At 38.6% G+C, this 20,132-nt stretch overlaps 1 protein-coding gene across 1 annotated transcript; it reads right to left on the reverse strand.

Annotated features, from left to right (window-relative positions):
* Window positions 1-1,040: 1,040 nt before the first annotated feature.
* On the reverse strand, window positions 1,041-13,506 carry fam78bb (family with sequence similarity 78 member Bb). The gene is made up of 2 exons (XM_052010994.1): window positions 12,606-13,506; window positions 1,041-3,518 (listed from the first exon to the last, which is right to left on the reverse strand). Exons 1-2 carry the CDS (start codon window positions 12,866-12,868, stop codon window positions 2,996-2,998), a joined length of 786 nt encoding a protein of 261 aa, XP_051866954.1. The 5' UTR covers window positions 12,869-13,506; the 3' UTR covers window positions 1,041-2,995.
* Window positions 13,507-20,132: the final 6,626 nt, after the last annotated feature.

Consider the following 20,132-nt stretch of genomic DNA (forward strand, 5'->3'; position numbering starts at 1 on the left):
AGGAATTCCAGAGCTTAACACCCAGAGGGCTGCAGGGCAAAGGAGAGGAAGGTGTACACAAGAACCCAGAGCTGGAGGAATACAAGGTTTACAGGAGGTCTGTAGAACTTGCAAACTCTTTGATGGATAAGACCATTGATGATGGAATAGGAATATCTGAATTCTTAAATCTGTCTGTTGAAGAATGATGTCACCCAATATGAATACATGTAATGATCATACTGTAATATAGCAAAGTGAATACGTTAGTCATGAGCAGAAACCTCCTTATGGACTGGCATTAATATAATTATAACTCTCAATCTTGTTTACTTTTACTTTGATGCATTTAAGATACCCATTCTACATTTTAAAAATATAGATCCAAAAATATTATTTAAGTTTTGTCTCATCGCATCTGACTAAGATACTGGGACAAAGACAGTTCTTGAACTGCAGTCCAAGTAAATTCTGCATTAAATGAGTGAGCAATAAGATTGTAATACTTCCATAGGTCTCAGAAAATCATAGTTAGCCTGGACTCTATATAAGTGGAGAACTTTAAGCTGCAACTACTAGAAATTCAAACTTTAGTCAATAGAATGTTTTAATCATGCTAGAACATTATTTTTGTCCTTCCCCTTTGTCCAAACTGTTCATTGTTTCCAGCCTTTTATTTTCAGTTTTTATTATAGTCAAGGTAATTTGGATGCTTTGTTCTGGCCTGCACGAAAACAGAATGTATATGCCGTTCTCGAATGATGTCAATAGTCACCTAAGAGAGCACAAATTTCACAAACTAAAGCTCTCTCCCACCCAAATAACTAAACAAAATTTGGCCAAATCATTAGTTTTACTGGGACATATGTGATGCCTGAAGCCCAATATCCCTTTTGTTTTGAAGTGCATTCAGGCTTCTCCCAGATGTATATTTGTAACACACAGGGATTCCATTCAATTTTAGATCATACTAATGCAGGTCTCTCCAAATGAAAAACACTTATAAAGGAAAATGTCTCATTGCACTTAGAAAAAAATTGCATTTTTATTCCATTGTTTTCCAGCAATGAAAGTGACATGTCATATTCCAGTATAAATGAACAAAATCAAAGTGCAAATTTCTCAGTTACAGAAATGCATGCAATCCACCAACCAACAGCTTGTCACCCTTCAACCTTCAAGTAACAGATTAGTAAGCCAAACATCTGCCAAACATCTGTGCTCCAAGGAGAGCCAGGTATGCTACAGATCTTACTGTATATAAGGCACACTGCAGAGCCAAGTTTAGCAACACAACAAATCAGTTAATCTTTTTCCAGGTATTTCAGTATACTCCCATTTGAGTTCAACATCATGGTCTCAAGTTGCAGTTCCTTAAAAAAAAAGCTTACTTTAAAAATGTGACATAAAAGTGCAATATAAATAAAACACAATTTGTATAACATTCAGATGTTTCGTACAATTTTACAATATTCAGATGGAAGATTATAAATGAAGTTTTTAACATAATGATCTTGATTCCTGAATTTATGTTGAACCAATCACACAGCACAGAGGAAGGTCTTTGGGCTCAAGGCGCTTGCTCTCTGAAAGAGCTTCTAATTAGTGCCGCTCTCTTGCTCGTTCCCCATTGCCCCGCATTGTTTTATATTTCATTTTAATTACGTACCCAATTCACTTGAGATCTAACCAAAGCTGGGAATCAGACTGAGATGGCAGGTGCTGGTTTTGACACATTGTCACTCTGCTCATCCAGGTCCTCACTTCATGCTTTTGAGAATAGTTATTTATACATAGAACAAGTCCGCTCATGTGCGTGTTTATGGCTACTTCTTATTGTCCAGTCGGAACACAGGCAACAATATATCTTATTAATACGTGGCTGGACAACCAGTACATGACATGTACTGCAACTGATTTGTCATCAGACCATTGCCACTTCATCAAAAGTGCCAAGGTTACAATGAAGGGACCATGTTAAATAACGCTCCTATACAGATATCTGATTGACAAAGAACTCGGGTGTTAGCAGCTCGTAAAAATAGCACGTTTGCTGAAAACTCTTAATCTTCCCAAATTAAGTTGGAAATCTTCAGAGCCAATGCACAACCTGGCAGAAATCCTATAAGCAAACATCTGCGTTCGGTATTGTGGCGGCGTCTGCTAAAAGAGCATCGTTATATGCGCCGAGGTAAAAGGCGTGGATGTTGTGAAGTAATCTTCGGTTAAAACCACCAAGATCTATGGTACAGTTTGTTAAGATCCCAGTCACATTGGCACCTAACGTTTGAAAAAACGTTCACAGCAAAATAAATGCAGAAGGTCAAATGGGAGCCTTTTTTTTTCAGTCTCACTTCTTCAAAGTTTCAATGCTGACCCGGAAAAAAAACATTCCAAAAAAATTGCTGCGATGTTAAAATAAAATTCAATTGACTGCAATACATGTGACAAAGGCTCGAAATTCCTCAAAGCACACATATTTGAATGGACATGGATATTCCGAACCATTAATTTCCTTAACAGGAAGTGCATGCAGAAAGGTTATCAATCAATCCGTCGAATAAATACTCAAGTACAAGAGGAGGAAGCATCTTCCGACCGAAGTCTGCACGTGGAGCAGCACAAGCCAACCCCAACCCAATTCCTAGGTAATTATAAAATAGTGAAACTTTCTCCCGTCAATTTCAGCACCACGGCCAGTTCATCTGGACTGAGAACTTTGCCTTATCAAAACAAACACACACACACACACACACACACACACACACACACACACACACACACACACAAATTAAATGTAACCAGAACAATGGAATGACTTCTGTAAACAGCCAAGCAAGACCCCGTGATACACAACTGAACCAAGGTTTCATTCACTTCCTCTAAAAAGTGCATAACTTACATATCAAAAAAAATTAAAATCCAACCTTGTTCATTTGTTGCTGCTGGATGAAATAGGAGATGTATAAAAAATTAGGTCCTTATAAGATTTCTTGAAGAGCGGCAGCCTGTATTACTATTTGGGAGGTATGACAACTAGAGGTAGACCACGCTTAGGTCTCCACATTAAAACCTGGGCGTCGTTCGCGTTGGGCTTCACCAAGGCATTTGGAGGTATGGGCTCCATTCTAGCTAATATCCGAGGTTGTTCCTGCTGTGTCCTTCCAACAAGTTTAGCGCGATATCCTAATGGGTTCGTTGGGTCAACCTCTATGTCAACGCGCATTCTCCATTTGATTGTCTGAAGTATAATCTTCTCTTTGCTGATTGTGTTCATGGCTACCAGCCAGGTGGTGAAACTTTGGTCTCTTTTAATCCTGGTTAGCTGCGACACGTTGCTTTCGCTCACGGGTACCGCCCATGTCACACTCGGGTAAAAATTATCATTCATACTGACTGAGAACCGGGACACCCTGCTTATAGGACCGACGAGCGTCACTGTTTCTGTAGTATTGCCATACCACGGATAGCTCACTCCGTCAGAATCACTGATAGCTTTAACCCTGCCTTCTCGCAAGTCAGGAAGTTCCCAGCTGGACCTAGATAAAGATGAATTTAAGTGAGCATTATTTGTAAGCAAGTAGCACTTACTCATCAAGAATTCGCTCAGACGAATGTTATGGACCAAATAAAAAGTCAACGTTATAGATAATATAAGCATTCAAAACGTAACTGGTTATTATGGTAGAGAGTTCGCATCTTGCAGGCTGAAATGAATTCAACTAACTGAATTGTTTTTACTGGAATGTTGAGATGGAATTTATAGGAGGGTTATATTTAGACTATAGATAGGGTTGTGGATCTTTGAGATCCACTATTCCAGAGGTATGTGGATCCTCCACCGTTGGTTATCTTCCAGTAGACATTTGGAAACTAGGAGAATCCATGGATATGGGGATAAGGTGGGAAAGTGGAGCTGAAGAAGATCAACAGTGTCTTGTCAAAGGCTGGGAAGCCTCGAAGGACTCTGTGGCCTACTGCTGGCCCTATTATGCTCTTATCTAAGAATAAAGACTTTGTGCTAAAATGCTCTTGGTCGATCAAATTTTAAAATATCATACTAACATAAAATTGGATATTGTGGCAAATCTAATTAGTTATAATTGTTAAGAAGAAATAGCAAGGATCTCCTTCAATCATTTCATCGGCCCAACACCTCTTTGAGTATTACTCCTTTGGATGTACTTGAACTTCAAGGAAGTAATGCCATGAAGACCGGGCTGTTTCATAACATGCTACATTTTAACTATAATACTCTTGTCAAGTGACATTGTTGGAATGTTTCTTTTTTCTGATTTATACCAGATTAATTCCGTTGAAACTGAGAAAAGGCAATTGATGAATCAACAGAAAATGTTGAAGTATCTGTGGACAGTGAAAATGAGTTAACATGTCAGGTCTGTGACCTTCTTCAGAACTCCTTCAACCTTAAATAGTTTGCAAATGCTGTCTGATCTGCTGAGTTTTCCCAACACTTTCCATTGTGTATCAGATATTTAACACCCTAAGTATTTTGCCTATATATTGTGCAATTGAGGAATCAAGTTGTGTTTGTTCATCAGAATTCTCCATTTTACTTTTAAACATGCTGAGGAGCAAGGCAAATTATTTAATAACAACACCACCTACAGCTGAAAAATGTATAATTTATTATTCTGTCTATCAATAAGTATAAGTTGCAGCAGTCTTTGTTCTACTCCACGGAGAAGATAATTTGAATGCAAATATAAATTATTTCCACTGCATCTTAACTGCCTGAAAGTACCTTCCAAGGAAAGTTCATCAAATTTATCCTAGCTCTATTCCCTTTCTCAGCTCTGCAACCTTCCTAGATATCTGTGATGCACCAATTATCGTCTCTATTACATCCCTTACTTCCTTTGTCCCACTATTGAAAGCTCTGCTTTCCTCTCTCTGGATGATAAGCTTTGTGGTTTGTTAGCCAAACCTTTCTACCGTTTCCCATTTATTTTCTTTAATACATTCCATACACTCTACCACTCTGACCTATTGGACATTTGCCATCGTGTCTCCTTCTTTGGCTTTATGTCAATTGCTTTCTGTTTATATTTCCGTGAAGTGTCTTGAAACTCTTTAAGGATGTTAAATGTGAAAAATTTTGCCAATGTAACTCACTATAAGCTGTAGCTTTAAAAGAGTCTTGTGCTCATCTTTGGAATATCAATCATGTAAAATGCATAATTAATTATAGTGGAATAAATGAGTTTGTCAAGTCTCATCATATTGGTATCTCATTAGCAAGAACATTCCAACTAATATGGTTTAGAGAAACAAAGAGAAAACATATAAAATATAATCAGACTCTGCTTTGTTTTAATTGAAATTACATGAGAGAAATGCAAGTAATAAAAAGATTTCCTAATGTGTCAATGATGGATTCAATGGCAACTTTCAATTCTATAATGCTGCTACCTCGAAAAACAAAAGGAACAGATGCATGAAAAAGCCACTACTTGCAAATGCCTCTACAAGTCACACAAGTCCTGACTTGAGAACATCCCTTCATCATCAATGGATCTGAATTCTGTAACTCTCACCAGCAACACTATGGGAGTACTTCCTTTATACAGACTGCAGTCATTCAAGATGATGGTTAAGTTTTTTCAAGCAATGCCCACATGAAGCAAATGGATGATAATTGAAGCTTATAACTATCATCTAGACCAAAAATCAGTGTACATTATCTGATAGACTCATCCCTTGTCTGTATCTAGCAAGAAACAAGTTGCAGTTTACAGGTAACATTGCAACATTGCTGTCATTAGAAAAAAATTACAAATTTAAACCATAGTAAAATTTGGACAAAATATGCCTGAAAGTCAAAATAAAAACATTTTTTTAGAATATTTAAGATTTTAAAGCAAAGTGCCTTGGGAAAATAATTTGCAATGAAGTCTCTAAATCAAATAAGTACCATTGATAGGATTATTTCATATAGCAAACTAGCCTACAGAGGCTTGCGTTTTAACATTTCTAACTATTTTAGATAAACTAACCAGTTTCAACTGTGGTAAATGTAAGTCCATAAAATCACTCATAGTTACCAATAGTTGCATTACATTAACATCAGGGATGTGAAGCAGAGCAAATGTGTAAAATGGAACAGCATTTTCTGATATGCTTCAGCTACCTTGACTGAGACTGGGTATCCAGAAAACACATTACTGGGAGTATTTACTCTGCTTGCACTCTGTGCTAATAAGCAACGCCGAAAGTGAAGATTGTATTATTCCACAGTGTTAGCATATTTCATAAGGCACACTTCCAAGGATAACCACAATTTATAAGGCAGCTTTAAGCTCAGAAAACTTCTTGTTTCAAAGGAAATAATTAAACAAAAATTGACACCAAGCCACATTGGAAGACATTAATACAACCAAAAGCTGGATGGCCAATGGTTTCTAGGTGTATTTTAAAGCTGAAGAATGAGAAAGGGAGTTTTATGGATGAATTTCCAGAACTTAAGACATTGTGGCTGAAAGCACAGACACCACTGGTGAAGAAACTACATGTGTAGAATCTCAAAATGCATAGATTTAGGAGAGTCATACAACTGGAGAAGATTAGAGCAGTATGGAGAAGAAAGATTGTGAAATAAATTGTAAAGAAAGGTGAGAATATTGAAAGAGAAGTTTTATGTAACCAGATACCAATGAAGGTCAGCAAGGAGAGGCGCCAATGGAGAAATAGGACTTAATGCAAGCTGAGTCACAGATAGCAGAGTTTTGGATGACCTTTAGTTTGCAGAGACTACAATGAAGAAAGCTAGTCAACGGCAAACTGAAAAAAGATCATGTCTGAAGCTAATGAAGGTATAGGTGTGATTTCAGCAGTAAATGATAAATTTAACACAAATCAGAAATCCTTGCAAAATATATATTTCTAACTATTATAACCTGCAAAAAAGTGAAAAGAATAACACTAATGATTGGAAGACATGGTTTTGCAAGAAAAATATGAGAGCATATAAGACTACAGAGTCTCCATGTAATGAAGGTAAATTGTATGATTTTTGCCCTGTAATGTAAATATTCTTGTGTCTGCACATTTGAGAATTTCATCCCTCAGGACAGTGGTCTTCAATTGTAATCAGCACTGTTTTCCAGTCATACATTTTAATGGATTTGGAAGTCACATGAACGTGAGCAGGAGTGCTAGCCCCTTCACCCAAATTTCTGCAGTTTGCTCTAGTCGGGTGTCAGTCATGACACTGGGTTGATGGACATGTGCGAGAGAATAGATTACAGGTAAGTACGTAAGTGGGGGAACATGACTGATAGGAATGCTCTGAGATCTGGCATGGACTCACTGAGCTCAATGACCATAAGAAGGGGAAGGGAATAGGAGAGAAGTTAATTCCAATCAGTTCTGTCTCACAGGGGTAGTTCTGAAAACAATAGTGCCATCAGAATATTGCAACATACAGAATCTAGTCACCTCTCACTAAAAAGGAAGGTGATTTCTTCTTTGGGTAAAATACACCATTCACGTTGATATAAGAATACATCATTTCCTCATCCCAGCAGTTAGTACATGGCACAGAAAAAAATATTAAAATCTGGAGAAAAAAATCTGAGTATAGATTGAGGTTTACAAATTAAGTATATAAAGTTACAAAGCTATGGGGTTTTACTGCTCTTGGAGTATAAAGAAATGACAGCATTTTTCCATTTAGATGTATTATCTGTGGGAAGACTCTTGGCAGTACAAAATGAGTTTACATCTACAGAATACAGTAATTGCCAGCCTTCCCTTTCTCTCCCCACTTCAATATATTCTTATTGATTTTAAGAGAAAAATGACCAGGCTGATACTGGTATGTCCTGTTCCTTCCGCTAATGTAACAGCAATGAGGTGGAATTGAAAAATGGCTGAATACTGTTTTAGCTTCGAAGAATATCACAATAATATTACAATATCTCGACTACACTCTTCAGGTGCAGAAGAACAAGGGGATTTTATACAGATTTTTCTACACTAAACATAACTGAACACATAAGGTTCAATATTATAAATACCCATTTGGAAAAGTTAGATTACAACAGAAGCACTCCTATGCTGTCCTTTCATGACTTAGATCAATGCAAGAAATTGAACAGTTCCCAATAAATTTCAGTACTTTCGAAGCAATTAGTTTCCTCCACTTTCCGTGCCTTCAATGTGACGCTTTTTATTTGATTAAAGCTGCTTTTTATTGATGCTGCTACAGTGAAAACCTTTTCATTGGACATTTCAATTTGACCTCCGTCTCCTCTCTGAAGAAAGCCATAAGTTCAGCAAAACCACCAGCAAGCCTTAACTCCAATGAATGTTTGAATAAATCGCTGTGCAATAAAAACTGCATCATGATATAGTGAGATTGCTTCCTCGGAGCAGTTGATTTGCGGAGATTTTGATTAGGTTGTCAGTTGAAGGAGTTCCATTTGGCTGGTGCGAAAGCCAACGATAATGATGTATCTGTGTACAGAACTCTTGTTGTACAAGAGGTGAAATGTGCAGACAATGATACTGAAGTACTTCACTGCTGCATAAAGGCGATTGTCAATTTAGTAACTTGGGTCCTTCCTGGCAGATTCAAGGGCGGAGGGAGCGGTGGAGAAAACTAGAGGGAGTGGCATAATGATACCAAGTGGGCTGCTAATCTCTGTTGCATGGTGGCATGTTAAAGTGAGATTCGTTGCACAGGATCTGAGCTTGGGTCTTTATTCAATCATCCAACATTATCCCCCTGATGAGCAAGCCTTAGACATCAGCAACACACGGTGTCACTCGGCATCCTCATGTCCACTACTCTCCAGTTGGATATTTCCACTTTTCAAAAAAGAAAGGATCAGTAATTGACAGCACCCCGGCCAAATGTTAAGCAAATGCTTAATTGAATGACCTGAGACCTCAGTAAGGGAAAACAATATTTAGAGGTTGTGGAATATTTTATTGGCAAGACCGGGAGAGGACTGCGATTGTGAATGGGAGAAAAGTAAGTGGAAGGGATTCGTGTCTTGATCGGTAGGAACACCATGCACACAAAGCAGTAAAACAGTGCGTAGTTAACTGCACCTGTCTCGCTGTAGCGAGCACAATAGCTCGGGGTGAATACATTGATGTTTAGCGTTGATGAACTTATTTCTATTGAAGAAGTCGAATGCACCAAATAGTTTGCTAGTTGTTTCCCGTGTATTGCATTCTTGATCCCGAAATATCGATCTACCAATCTTGAACTATCCGTTAATTTGTATCTCTTACGTTGCTACGGTAGAAGACCTGCTGAATATTATAATGCCCCCATACATTGAGAGAGGTTAACAAAGTAACAGATTTTTAAAAATTAAACTGGAAAATACTTTGGAATATATTTGCTAAACTGAGTTTTCCCCCTCTACAGAAACGTGCCACTACCATGAAAATAAATAGGTAAATCCCACGAGACGTTCCTTCAGAGGCAACTACATAAGCGCATATGGTAACGCAGTGGTTGTTACTGGACTAGTACCTAGACTTCGAACTGTAATGATATACTCTTTATCCAATAGATATTCTGTAAAAATATAAACAATAACAAGACAAGTCAGTTGGACGGCAGAATTATAATAAATTGATTAAATCCAGATGCTGCCTGGATTGGAGAGCATGTCTTATGAGGAAAGGTTGAGTGAGCTAGGGCTTTCCTCTTTGGAGAGAAGGAGGATGAGAGGTGGCTTAATAGAGGTGTACAAGATGATAAGAGGCATAGATCGAGTGGATAATCAGAGACTTTTTCCCAGGGCGAAAATGGCTAACACGAGGGGGCATGATTTTAAGGTGATTGGAGAAAGATATAAGGGGTATGTCAGAGATAGGTTTTTTACACAGAGAGTGGTGGGTGCGTGGAACGCACTGCCAGCAGAAGTTGTGGGGGCAGATACATCAGGGATATTTAAGAGACTCTTAGACACATGAATGATAGAGAAATGGGGGACTATGTGGAAGGGAAGGGTTAGATATTAGAGCAGGATAAAATGTCAGTACAACATCGTGGGCCGAAGGGCCTGTACTGCGCTGTAATGTTCTATGTTCTAAATCTTTCAACTATTGGAAAGGGTTTCAAAAAGTTGTGGTTTTAGGGTGAAGGGAAGAGTGGTGGTGAGGGGAGGGATGTTATAGAGCAGACAAGTGCCGGGAAATAAAAATGAGATGGCGATAATGGGTTCATTTATAAAGAACAATATCCAAGTTGTACATCAAATATCTTATATTTTACTATTTAAAGTTAATTGCTGACCATTCTTCTGTTCGAATGAGTTAATAATTTCGTCCTGCCTCCTCCAACATTACAAACTGCCCCAGAATATTCATCCTCGGTTTCTCGTCTCCCCACCTTTCCTCGTCTCGTCTCGCCTTCAGCTATCTAGGACAAAATTCAATATCCCTTCCCCAAACTTTTCTGCCTCTCCCTGCTCTTCTAAGCTGACCATGCCTTTTTTGACCATCGTACTTTTAATAACGGGTTCAAACTATCGTTTCATGTGGCCCGTTAACAACCCTTGATAAAGGCTACAATGAATCCCAGTGGACGATTTTGCTTCTTTAAAAATCTCTATCTACATACATCATGGTTGCACAATGGTTAAGTTACTGGACTAGGAACCTAGATCATTGGTCCGGAAATATGATCAAATCCCCACATGACATCTGGGGAGTTTAAATTAAGTACATTTGGAATTTTTTTTAAAAAGGCCTAAGAACCGATCTAGTTCACCAATAGCCTTTATAGATGAAAATCTGCCATCCTTACCCGTTCTGTATGTGATTCCAGGCCCACCAGTGTGGTTGACTCTTAACTGCCTCGTCAGCCCATTAGAGATGAACACTAAATGTCACATGCCATGAAAAAAAATAAGCTGTTGACAGCCGTAATTTATTAACATTTGAGCTACTGAAGTAAATTGATCTAGTTGGTTGGTCTCAGCAACCATGCAATTAAGTATCTTCCGTTTTCAGCTTTATTTGATTCACTTTGTTGCCAAGGAAGGTGACAGATACCTGCTTGGTGAACATGAAGATATAAATGTGAAGGACAACATTTTAAGGAATCTTCCTCGCAAGGACAATATGATGACATAAAAGACAACAGAAATCTATCCATATCATATCACTGTCTCTGCTATGTGAAGCACTTGGAATTGTTCCATGTTAAGCGCCTGCCTGAACTCTTGCTTATCATCCAATTCCAACTGGGATTTTATACAGAAGATTCACTCATCAGAAACATTTTCTCCCCTATTGTCTCCAGATCTGTCCATGCCAGATTATTTTCGGTAGGAACGCTGCCAATATAGATTGGTGACGCTATCTTCTAACCACATTTTCGTGTAAAAGCCATAAATCTTTACATTTCGAAAAGAGAAAGCAAACTAGAAAATGGCTTAGTTTCTTCCAATTACGTAATTTAGGGTAACACTAGGCGAAATTAACATTAAAATATAGTTGGTAGATTTGAATATAAAATAGCAATGTCATAGAGTCTTGGGAGTGCATGGTGTAGTTGGTGAAAAAATCTTTAAAAAATGCTTCAGACATATGTAGTATTACCCTCTTAAGTGTGAAGGCAGGATTTTGAACCTCCAATTTTACAGTTTTCTAAACAGTCGCGACCTGCATTTCCAGCGTCTAACAAGGGAAATTCAATAGAAATCTAACAAGTTATGTCATTTGCAGAGTGAAGACTGGCTTTTCATCACGATTAAAGAGAATGCGGAAGTTCGAAGTGCAATATCTGACTTTTCCTGGAGTTTAAATACAAAAATGCATTTGATGTTTATAGCCATTCATTTTTTTTGTACTTCAACCACTTGACAGCAGTGATCAATGATAAGTTGCCTCAGATATTAGCCCGTTGATCATTGCCGTTTTAAGTATAATTTGAATTATTGGAACTAATTTGAAACCATTATAGCAGTTATTAATAAACCTATTTGAATATGCACCTTGTCTTGTTTGTTTAAACGTAAGTCTAGTAGTTTGCGTGGTAGACATCTAATCCAATTGCATTAACCGCCGCTCAAAACTGACTCCATTCCCTAGAAAGAAACGTGGGCAGGTGAACAATGTTTAGTCTGAAAGTGTCAGTCTGCACAGAAATTAACCGTTTAGTTACATCAAGCGACACACAGTTAAATACACTTCTATCACTAAATGTAAACATAGGTGCGTTAGACATGCATTTTGCAGCAAAAAAAAAGAAATAACAGGGACGATCTATCTGCCCTGCTGGACTAAATTAATGAAAACCCGGCAGAGAACACCACATTTTCACTATTCCCGCACCATGCTGTCGAAGAATTACAGTCAGTCCTCAGTATTCCACAGTAATTAAGGTTGTTAAAGCTACAACGCCTATCCACCACAGCCGAATTGAACACTTAGCACAACAGACGCGCAAGTTTGTTTAAATAAAATGAGGTAATATGTAAATTCTGTGCACTGAAATCCATTTACCGGCGGCGGTGTTTTCTTTTTTGAATTGGTCATTTTGCGACCCCACTGTGACTTTTATGACGATAACACGGTGCATTGCAGAATTGAACGGTAGTGCATTTCATATACTATACCGTGTTAAATTCCCTTACATTCCGAGGTCGCTGTAAGTGTTGAAAAATTCCATTTGGTTGCAAGCTTGAATCCATCCAACCACCCACGTTTCATTCCTGGGGATGGGAGGCATCACCACTCGAGCGGACGCCTTGAAGTATGGTGTCTTGTACCGTAAAACAATAGGGGAATTTTCTTCTATTATAGTTGGGCATTGATCAATCGTTGCAGAAACGTCATAGACCACAATATTTTCTCGCCGTATTCTTGATTTACAAGTTATACTCTGAATGCAGCCCATCGTTCTAGGGTTAAACTATATGAAGGTATTTATATATAGTTTATAAAAGCAAAGGGTTGGAAAATAGAGGCTGTGCAATATTCAGCACTGGCACGAGTCGATCTTGCTGGACGCGTTAATTTAGACACTGTCGTTTGTCTTCAGATTTGATTTTCTGTTTGAATTCGTCATTCGTTCCAGGCTAGTCCCTTTTTTAATTTTTTTCTCCTCCTTATTGTCATGTCACAAACGGCAGGAAGCAGGAGGAAGACGAGGCAGCATATTGGCAAAAAGATAAGAGGAGCGAGAGGATATGCTGGCTTCCCGTTGAAATATAGTAGCACTGGGAGCAGAGGAAGCGGACTGTAGCCACTGATTCCAGCATAGTCTGCATTTGTTTTCGAGCCACATAGAATAACGCAGCCTTTCTCCTGCCTTCATAGATAACGGTTAAGAAACTCTCGCGTCCAGTCCTTCGTTGAAACAGAAATGAATCGATCGCCAGACATCAAAAAATAAACCCACTCCTTTTTTTTTCTTGCAATTATGCACGGCAGATTTACCCGACTACTGGAAGCTCCCTTCATTGTCTGCCCTTACCGCACGCTGTCCATTGCTGTGTTGCCGGAGACGAATGCGATCAGTTGCAAAAAAAATGCTTTTTGTTTTATTCCTCCTGGGACCCAATAGGCTGGTGATCCCAGTAAAGCAGGGATCAAGAGAATGCTTTCCCACTGGATCAGGATTCCCAGAGATTAGGCAATCGAGCGGCGCCCCCTTATGCACGGCCGGTTCCTCGTTTGCGTAGAGGAAAGAATCGCGTCGTTCCTGTGTAATTAAATCAGTAATTATATGTTGCTCGGATATTCATATGCTAAATTAAATTGTTCCAACCATTGGATTAAGTGCAACGGATTACTGCTTGCTGCCGCTTTCACCCGATAGGTAAAAACGTTTGCGTTTGGTCCCAAATAACTGTTGTCTGGCTCCTGAACAACCACGGGACCGTAATATATTTAAATACAATCTCACGCAGCTCCGTGGCAGAGATAAAACAACAACTGTATAAAACTGAAAAAAAAGATGCACAGTGGGTAAGAAGTAAATGGGCAAGTTCCGATCTGATGAAAGGTGTGCCTGTACCGTTAACCCTTGTGATGACATCTCCTCTATATTTCCAGCATATATATTTCAGCTGCACAGCACCCGCATTAATTTGCCATTTGATCATCTTTGTTCGTAAATTCCACAGCAAATGAACAATCGAATCAATTCAGATACAAAAATAAATGCTGGAAATATTTAACAAGCAGGCACTGTGAAGGGGAAAACCAACTTAACGTTTCAGTATGTTAATTTAACTCTTCCTTTCTCCAGAGATGCTTCTCGGCCTGTTGAGTATTTTCGGGTTTTATTTCAGATTTCCATTACCCGCAGTTTTATTTTGCTTTGTTAAACATGATTTACAAACAAAATGAAAAATGGCTCTGTAAACTTTCTGAGAGGTAATAAAAGCAGGACCATTTATCACTGCCTATGGTGACATTGTGCCTTTGGTGTTCCCAGTACACGTTGTGCTTGTAAAAATGTTTGATGACTTTTATCTACCAAAGAAATAGGATTGACAAACGATTGAATCTTCTCTGCAGATGTCAATTGCGGCTCAGTGCTAACATCCAGACGTCTGAGTTAGAAGGTTTTGTGCTCAGAGCACTAGTTCAAAGACGTGAACGTAAAATCTAAAGTGACAATGCAGTACTGAGAGAGATGAGATCATTAAATGGAGGCCCTAGAAGGTCCCAGTGACACTATTGGAAGAACAGCAGCATGTCCCATGGCTAATACTTATCTCTGAGCCAAATACATTCTGTATGCTGCATTTGCTGTATTACAATAGGAACGGCAATACGTTATTCAGTCCTGTTTCGGTTATGATGGCGGCATAAGGAGCGCAGCACCTCACAAACAACCCCCTGGCCTGCTCCATCAGGTTTCCTCTGCCTCCTCTGTGGAAGTATCAATTGTTGCCACTTTAGCCTCATCAGTCATCTCAAACCCTGTAAAAGTGGAGTGGAAGCAAGTCATTCTCTATCCGGAGGGATTGCCTAAGAAGGAAGGCTGGTTCAGTGAAATCAAGGCTGTAATCCTAACTTAACGTCCCTTAATACCTTTGGTTAGCAGAAATCTCTCTTTTCAGATTTATGGTTATTAATTGAGCTAGTATTTGCTGCTTTTTAGGGAAGAGAACTCCATGCTTTACCCACTCTGTACATGAAGTATTACCTAATTTGTCTCTTAAATGGCCTGACTCTGATTTTATGATCATGTCCTCTTTCTCTAAACCACTACCTGTGGAAAACAATTCAATTATATTATAAATTCCTTTAAAAATCCAAAGAGCATCAACAAATTTACAATACAGCAGCTATAGTACAGAAAATACATTGCTGGGTTTATGTAATCTAACCCTTGGACCCAAAGTAAAATTCTGATAAATATGGTCTGAACTTTGTCCAAGGACAAAATACAATTCCTAAGATGCAACAACCAGAATTGTATGGAGTATTTCAAATATAGTATAAACAAGGGTTTATATAGCTGTAGGAAAACTTCCTTTTCACACTCTAGTCTTCTTGTTATGAAGGCTATCATGCCATTAATCTTGTTAATTATCTTTTGTACCTGGCTATCAGATTTTAGTGATTTCTTTACATAGGTCTTAAATAATTTTGAACCATTACTGTTCCTAACTTATTAACATTTAAGTAATATATGGATCTACATTTCTTGGTTCAAATTTGGAGACCTTGTACTCACCTGCATTGAAATTTATCTGCTGTATTATTGCCTGCTCAAAATCTATTTCTCTTTGCAAGTTTATCTTCCTGTCTAACCACCCACTGTGCCAATAATCTCTGGTCATTGGCAGACTTGGATGTACTGCTCTCTATTGTGCAGTCCAAGTGTTTAATAAATGCAATGAGTACTTGTCCATGCACTATATATACTTATACAGAGAATAGATTCTTGTGAGATATTGAGCCTTCCGTTAAATTTGAAGAAACTTGGAGCCCATTTATTCAGCATTTTCATATGATGTAAGCTGACCTTTTCCGAATCCTTTTCAATAACTTTCTATTCGAATATAGAGGAGCAGAGTTAATGACATAATAATGCTTTTAACCAATGAAATACGACAGCCCAGCTTTTGTTTAGTTTTTGTTTATTATTACTATTTGGTTTGTTATTGTTCTTTTTTTTGGTTTGGGTTTTTTTCATAAAATCAAATTTCTTTTTAAATCTTTTTCATGCTCAATTATCAAGGGATTGGGAGGTTCAGATTACACATTTTACTCTTTGTGTCTGTATACGTTAACTGTTGTTATTATTATAATCCCGATCTCTTTGTATTGTGTGTATAATTACTACTGTTATAGAACATAGAACACAGAACAGTACAGCACAATACAGGCCCTTCGGTCCACCATGTTGTGCCAACCTTTAAACCTCACCTAAGACTATCTAACCCCTTCCCCCCACATACCCCTCTATTTTAAACTCCTCCATATGCTTATCTAACAATCTTTTGAATTTGACCAATGTACCTGCCCCCACCACCACCCCAGGCAGCGCATTCCATGCCCCAACTACCCTCTGGGTGAAAAACCTTGCTCTGATATCTCCCTTGAACTTCCCACCCATTACTTTAAAGCCATGCCCTCTTGTATTGAGCATTGGTGCCCTGGGAAAGAGGCACTGGATGTCCACTCTCTTTTCCTCTTAATATTTTGTACACCTCTATCATGTCTTCTCTCATCCTCCTCTCCAAAGGGTAAAGCCCTAGCTCCCTTAGTCTCTCCTCATAATGCATACTCTCTAATCCAGGCAGCATCCTGGTAAATCTCCTCTGCACCCTTTCCAATGCTTCCACATCCTTCCTATAATGAGGCAACCAGAACTGGACACAGTACTCTAAGTGTGGTCTAACCAGAGTTTTATAAAGCTGCATCATTACCCTCCTCCTAACTAGATGTTCCACCTCTCTTGTCACCCATGGTTCCTTCACCTTGTCATTCTTTCTCTGCCTCACTGGGACAAATTTATCCCTAACATCCTGCAAGAGGTCCCTGAACAACGACCACATCTCCATAGTATATTTCCCTTCAAAAACTTCTTCCCAATGTTATGTTTATTAATTTGAAAATTAATAAAAAGATTGGAAAAGAAAAAAAAGTTTCTTGTGGGACACATTAAGCAACTTCCTTCCAATTCAAGTATATAACCATTAGGCAGCCTCTGCCTTCCTTCATCTGGATTAATAATGTGCCTTGAATTCCATGAGTGTTATCTTTAATGGTCTTGCATGTGGAATCTTATCAAATGACTTCTTTAGGTTCATATAAGCTGCATCCATGCATATATCCATAGACAGCCCTCTATTTTAATGCTTCCTCAAAAAAAGCAATTAGATAACACCAACCCTTTACAAATTCATGTTGTCTTCCTCTGAAATTCCTATGTCAGCTGTTCCTTTGTCCCATATTGTAGATTTCAATAATTGCCCACCATAGATATTAGCAGGCTTGTTATTTCCTGCTTCCCTCTCACAGCTTTCATATATAATGGTATTGCATTTTAAAATTTACACTCTGAGAGGACAATTCCTGAACCTAGGGATTTTGAAAGATAATGGTGAAAGTATGTACAATTTACTACCCATTGATAAAAGACTGTAAATACTTTGGGTACAAATGGTGCTACCTAAATGCATTTTAATTTTTTAAAAAAAATAACGTACTATTAAGCCTAAATCCATGCAGGTCTGGTGCAGCAGTGTAATCAATATAATGTATCATTCTGTTATAGTAATCACCTACAATTCTGGTGCTTTGTGCATACAGTGCTAATACATACTGTATGCAGTGCTATCATTATTAATACATGCGTACATGTTGCTGCATTTAATTCATTATAATATATACATGTCTGTTGTTGCAGTTCATTCAAAACTAATCCATGCAGATCTGCTGTTGGTGTATTGAACATTGATTAGTGCATAATTGCTGCTGCAGGTCAATCATTAGTAATAAATGCACATCAGCAGTTCTTTCATGGTCAATACATGCAACTGTAGTTGCAATTTATTCAATGGCAGCAAAAGCAGGCCTATTGCCACAGTTAATTCAATGCCATCCCAGACAGTTTTAGCTGGTTTGATCAACACTACCCCTGCAAAATCTTGAAAATCCATTGGCAGTTTAGACAAACCAATGTCACAATATCCTCCCCAGGGCAACATCCCCAGCAGTGAGGCTCCGATCATGCACAACCAGGTTCAGGGCAGGTGGGGGGAAGGAGACAGTCGGGGAGTCTGCATTCCTGACACCAGACTCCCAAAACACTCTACTCTGAGCTTGGTTACAGCAAGAGGTTTTCAGAAGGACGGAAAAATACTCTAAGGACATAGTCAAAGTCCCCTTGTCAAAATGTACTATCTTCACCAACTTCCTGTCCTAACCCACTCAAGATGATAAGGAATATCTGGGAAGACACTGAGTGTCTCAAGTCTTTATGAGACCATTCACAAATAGCAGAAGGAACACACAACATCCCAAACAAATCACCATTCAGCTCCATTAAGCACCACTTGCCCCATATGTTGTTGAGTCTGCAGATCCCATATAGGAGTTTCAGACACAGCAGAACCCGTGGAATGAAGTGGAAGCAAGTCATTCCTGACTTCAAGGGACTGCATATGAGAAGTCATTCAAAACCATTATGTACATCTCCGCAGCTGTTGATTTAATGGCGATATGTGCGTCTGTGTGGCTGCAGCTTATTCAATGCTAATAAGTGCAATTGTAACTGCAGTTTATTCAATGCAAATATGGCAGCTTCATTGCTGCAATTCACCCAATGCCATGCAGTTCCATTAAGAACATAAGAAATGCAAGTAGGAGTAATCGCTCAATCGTTTGGACCTACTCTGTCATTAAATAATACCACAGCTGAGCCTTCACCTCAGCACCACCCTCCTAAATTAACCTTATATCTTTTGATTCCCTTAAAGTCAAAACCTATCAGTCTACATCTTGAGCATATTTATTAAATGAGCCACCACAGCCCTCTAGGGTTGAGAATTCCAATGATTCACTGGAAGAAATTTCTTTTCATGCTAGTCCTGAGTTGAATTCTGGTTAATGTGCAGCCCTATTGCCACAGCTCATCAAGCTCAGTTAACAGAGATTATTCATTGCCAATGTAGCATCACTATAGCTGCACTTTATTCAATGCCATTATAGCAGCTCTGCTGCAGTACTTTTATTACCAGAAGGTATAGCTCTGCTTCTGCAATACATTCAATCCCATTACTTGCAAATATAGTTGTAGTTTGTCCAGTGTCAATGTTTGTAAACATAGCTGAAATATATTCTAAGCAATTTAAGCTGCAGTTTATTTAACACCAACATCTATGTCTATGATGCTATTAATTTATTCTCGGCCATTAGACGTAAACATGCTGCAGTCCGTTCACCTCTGTTACACACTAGCATATCTGCAGTTCAATAAATGCCAAGGCATGCAGCATAGTTGTGTATTCCACATGTAGGCATTGCCGTAGTTAATTCGATGCCTGTATATGCAGCTCTGCTGTTGCAATCCATTCAAAACTAATATATTCATTTCTCTTTCTGCAGTTTATTCTGTGCATTTTTAGCAGCTATTAACATCGCATTTCACTACTTGCAAATATTGCTGCTCTACTTTCAATGCCGGTACAAGGAGCTGCGACTGTTCAATCAATGCCAACACATGCAGCTTTACTGTTTCAGTTTATTTAGTCCCAATTATGAGTTTCTGTTGTTCTGGTTCAATCAATTCCATTAATTGCAGCTCTGGTACTGCAATACATTCAATGCCAGAAAATGCAGGTGTATTTTCAGTTAATTCAGTCCAATACATACAGTTGTAGATGTAGTTTATTCAATGCCAAAATATGCTGTGCGTTATTTAAAATAAATGCAAGCAGTTCATTTACTGCCATTCATACAATGCATGTAATAAGACCAAAAGAACTGGAAACAGGAGTAAGCCATTCAGTCCCTCAAGCCTGCTCTGCCATTCAATAGATCATGGCTGAGCTGACATTCCTCAAGTCCATGTTCCTGTCCTTTCCCCAAAACCCTTCATTCCCTTACTGATTAGACATGAATCTATATCAGCCTTAAAATATACCCAAGGACTCAGCCCCCACAGCTCTCTGTGCAAGGAGTTCCAAAGACTC

This window comes from Pristis pectinata, chromosome 3 (assembly GCF_009764475.1).
Source record: "Pristis pectinata isolate sPriPec2 chromosome 3, sPriPec2.1.pri, whole genome shotgun sequence".
Classification (NCBI taxonomy): Eukaryota; Metazoa; Chordata; class Chondrichthyes; order Rhinopristiformes; family Pristidae; genus Pristis; species Pristis pectinata.